General features: G+C 54.9%; 1 protein-coding gene across 2 annotated transcripts; it reads left to right on the top strand.

Moving 5' to 3' along the window:
* The first annotated feature begins 314 nt into the window (after window positions 1-314).
* Window positions 315-1254, top strand: Phlda2 (pleckstrin homology-like domain, family A, member 2). 2 transcript variants are annotated; one of them, NM_001170480.1, is made up of 2 exons: window positions 315-683; window positions 982-1254. In NM_001170480.1, the coding sequence occupies exons 1-2, from the start codon at window positions 331-333 to the stop codon at window positions 995-997; spliced, it is 369 nt and encodes a 122-aa protein (NP_001163951.1). In that variant the 5' UTR covers window positions 315-330; the 3' UTR covers window positions 998-1254. The 2 variants fall into 2 exon arrangements, with proteins under 2 accessions (NP_001163951.1, NP_001093991.1); NM_001100521.1 differs by having other exon boundaries at window positions 315-746.
* Window positions 1255-3173: the final 1919 nt, after the last annotated feature.

Genomic DNA, 3173 nt, shown 5'->3' with positions numbered 1-3173 from the left:
GCAGGGCCGGAGCCCGGGCGGGGAGGGGACCGCAAGTCACTCCACCTGGCAGCTGGGACGTTGGGACTGGAGGGAAGGCTTCGGGCTCCCGTCAGAGAGGCGCCTAGCAATTCTCACCCCCCACCCCCCGTCCTCCGATAAGCGGTAGCTTCAAGCAATGGGTAAGGGGCAGCCTAGGGCGGTTGGTGGGGGGCAGCTCTCGGAGCTTGCCTGGGCAGGAGAGTGCCCGACTCCGGGGCGTGTCTTAGATCTCGGGGCGGAGTCCTTATAAGGCCCACGCCGGGGCCGCGGCCCTCAGCAGAGCGAGCGCATTTGGTGCAAGCTTTCGAAATGGCTTCGAAAACCGTGAAGACTTCCGATGAGATTCTTTGCGAGGGCGAGCTGGAGAAGCGAAGCGACAGCCTGTTCCAGGTCTGGAAGAAGAAGCGCTGCGTGCTCACGGCCGATCGCCTGCGCCTCTTCTCCGGCAACAGCGATCGGCCCAAGGAGCTGTACTTCCATTCCATCCTCAAGGTGGACTGCGTGGAGCACACCTCCAAGTACGTGTACTTCACCATCGTCACCAACTTTTACAAGGAGATCGACTTCCGCTGCACAGTCGAGAGCTGCTGGAACGCGGCCATCACCATGGCGCTGATCGACTACCAGAACCGTCGGGCGCTGGAGGAGTTTCGCCGCTTCAGGTATCAGCATTCTGCGTCTGAAACGCAGTCCTCGCCCGGAGGGCGGAGAGCTCTGGGTCCGTGGTGAGTACCACTCTCGTCCACGGCGTCGGAGTACCCGGCACGGGGGTGAGTGGATGGCGGTCAAGCCTCCCAGCGGGGAAAACTTCGATTTTAAAAGCCAGGGCGGGGGGGAGGGGGGAATCCTATGGAATCCTTTGGAGAGGGGACCTGGGACGCATGGCAGGAGCTGCTGGCCCCACCTGGAGACTTAAAGGCTGCACCCCGGGCAGCTCCTGACTCAGTCTTCTCCCTACAGAGACCCACGGGAGTAGTCGAGCCGGGAACCAGCCTACGCTGCCGCATCAGACCGGAGTCCAGGGGCCCAGGAGCCCAGAGGATGCCCCGGGTGACGCCGCCGCTGTTCTTCACCGAAGATATTCCCGTGCTTGCTGAGCCTTGCCCCGCTGTGCGGGTGCATTAACTTATTGGACCGTATTTATATTGGTTACCTGCTTTCAACCCACCATTCCGTGTTAATATTTTTTATACCATATTTTCATCCCAAATAAACAGTGCCAACTTTTTTTAACAACTGTGTGGTCCGTGTAGTTCCTACCGGGGCGTATGTGTGGAAGGGTGGAATTGAACGGGTCTCCTATCCGGTGTCATTCCCTCTCCACATCCCAGGACATTCAAAGTGCCTTTGAATGAACTGTCATCTGCCAGTGGGGATCACAGTCTCTTTAGGTCAGGAAGTCCTCTGGGTGTGGTTTGGCTACCTTTTGCTGCTGGGTGTGGCTCTCGAGAGGATAGGCTGGTGGGGATTGCTTAGAGTTCACTCCCTAGTTAGCACCTCCTGGACATCTGAGAGGTTGCTCCGTCCACTAGGGTGGCTGTCTCATTGTCCCCTCCCACCCACATACCATCTGTCCAGCAGTGGATTCCAAGGACCATTGATTGTTTACTCATTGACAACCCCCATCGCTGGACCACAGTGTCTTGAGACAGCCCTCCTGTCCTGTGCCTAGGAGCAGGGACAGCACGCTATGTATATCTTTGCCACCGATGGGAGGCAGGCCTGGCTGTCTCCAATGGCAGAGCAGTGAGGCCCAGAGCTGTGGCCCTGGTGTGAAGCCTGAGAGCTCACCAGACATCTGTCCTACCTCTACCCCACTTCTCGGGTCACCTGCCAGGTATCCACTCTGACTCCTCACCTGGCTGTGTTCCTGCAAAGGGGCTCAAAGTCTGTGTCAAGTAGGCAGGCAGCCAGCCAGGTGGTAGGGCCTGTGACAGAAGTAAATCTCTTCCTCCAAGGTTTTACTGAAGGACAAGCCCCAAAAGGCAGAGGGACAGACACCAAGTTCCTGTCCAAGCCTCTCTGACTGTGGGAATGCCAAAGATGGGGGTGCTGCATGCCTTCTACCTTGGACGCCAGTACGCCAGTACTGGGAGAGGGAGGAAACCCCCCCCCCCTTCTCCTCAGGCAGGCTTCATATTAGAGTTGTTTTTTCTTACAAGGAATTATCTATTAGAGCAAATGAGGGAGGGGCTTTCTAAGAGCAGAAGTGATAGTAGACTCCCAGGACCCTTCCATTCCATTGCCTAAGAACCTCCCTCCTCCCTAGATCTTTTTATATGGTCAAAAGACCAAGCTCACCGGCCCCTGTTGCTGGTGAGGACACCATGTCCTGAGGTGGTGGATTGACTGTGGATGGATCTCACGGTTTAGGGACTGTGGAGTTCTGAGGTTTGAGAATTCTAAGGTCATTGGGTTTGTTTGTCTTTTGTATTTTTTAGAGACAGAGTTTCTCTGTGTTGCCCTGGCCATCCCGGAACTCACTTTGTAGACCAGGCTGGCCTCAAACTCAGAGACCTCTCCTATCCACTTACCTCTGCCTCTGGAATGCTGGGATTAAAAGTGTGCACCACTAAGCCCAGTTTGCTTGTTTGCTTGCTTGTTTTTAATTACATTTTATTAATTTTGTGTTTTTTTCTGTTTGTTTGTTTGTTTGTTTTCAAGACAGGATTTCTGTGCATAGCCCTTGCTGTCCTGGGACTCTCTGTAGACCAGGCTTCAGGGGCCAGACCAGTATTCCTGGTGCAGTTTCAAAGCTGGGAAAGGTGGTGGTGGGGTTATGCTCTTGGCTTTTAAATCCCTCTCTCAAGCCTAGTTCCCCTCCCCTTCTCCCTCCCCTTCTTCCTCCTTTTCCTTTAAACACAAAGTCTCACTATGTGGCCCTAGCTGGCTTGGAACTAGCAAGTTAGTATACAGACCAGGCTGGTCTCAAACTCAGAAATCTGCCTGCCTCTGCCTCCTGGGTGCTGGGATCAACAGCCTGCATGAACATAACTGCCTCCTGCCTTTTAAACCAACCTGGATTAATGACATGGAACTGGCAAACTGGGGCTCCCTGGAGCCAGCATTCTTCCTCCACAGAGCCCTCTGGCTCGGCTCTGTTCTTGATCCCCAGGCTTGTTACCCACAGATCCAGGCAAAGCCCAAAGAAC

Source organism: Rattus norvegicus, chromosome 1, assembly GCF_036323735.1.
Source record: "Rattus norvegicus strain BN/NHsdMcwi chromosome 1, GRCr8, whole genome shotgun sequence".
In the NCBI taxonomy this organism is placed as follows: domain Eukaryota; kingdom Metazoa; phylum Chordata; class Mammalia; order Rodentia; family Muridae; genus Rattus; species Rattus norvegicus.
The sequence above is the reverse complement of the archived record's forward strand: the minus strand, read 5'-3'. Positions and strand labels throughout refer to the sequence as shown.

What these genes read in the sequence shown, in the direction of transcription:
- Phlda2 (NM_001100521.1), top strand. Translation starts at nt 331, where the DNA reads ATGGCTTCGAAAACCGTGAAGACTTCCGATGAGATTCTTTGCGAGGGC.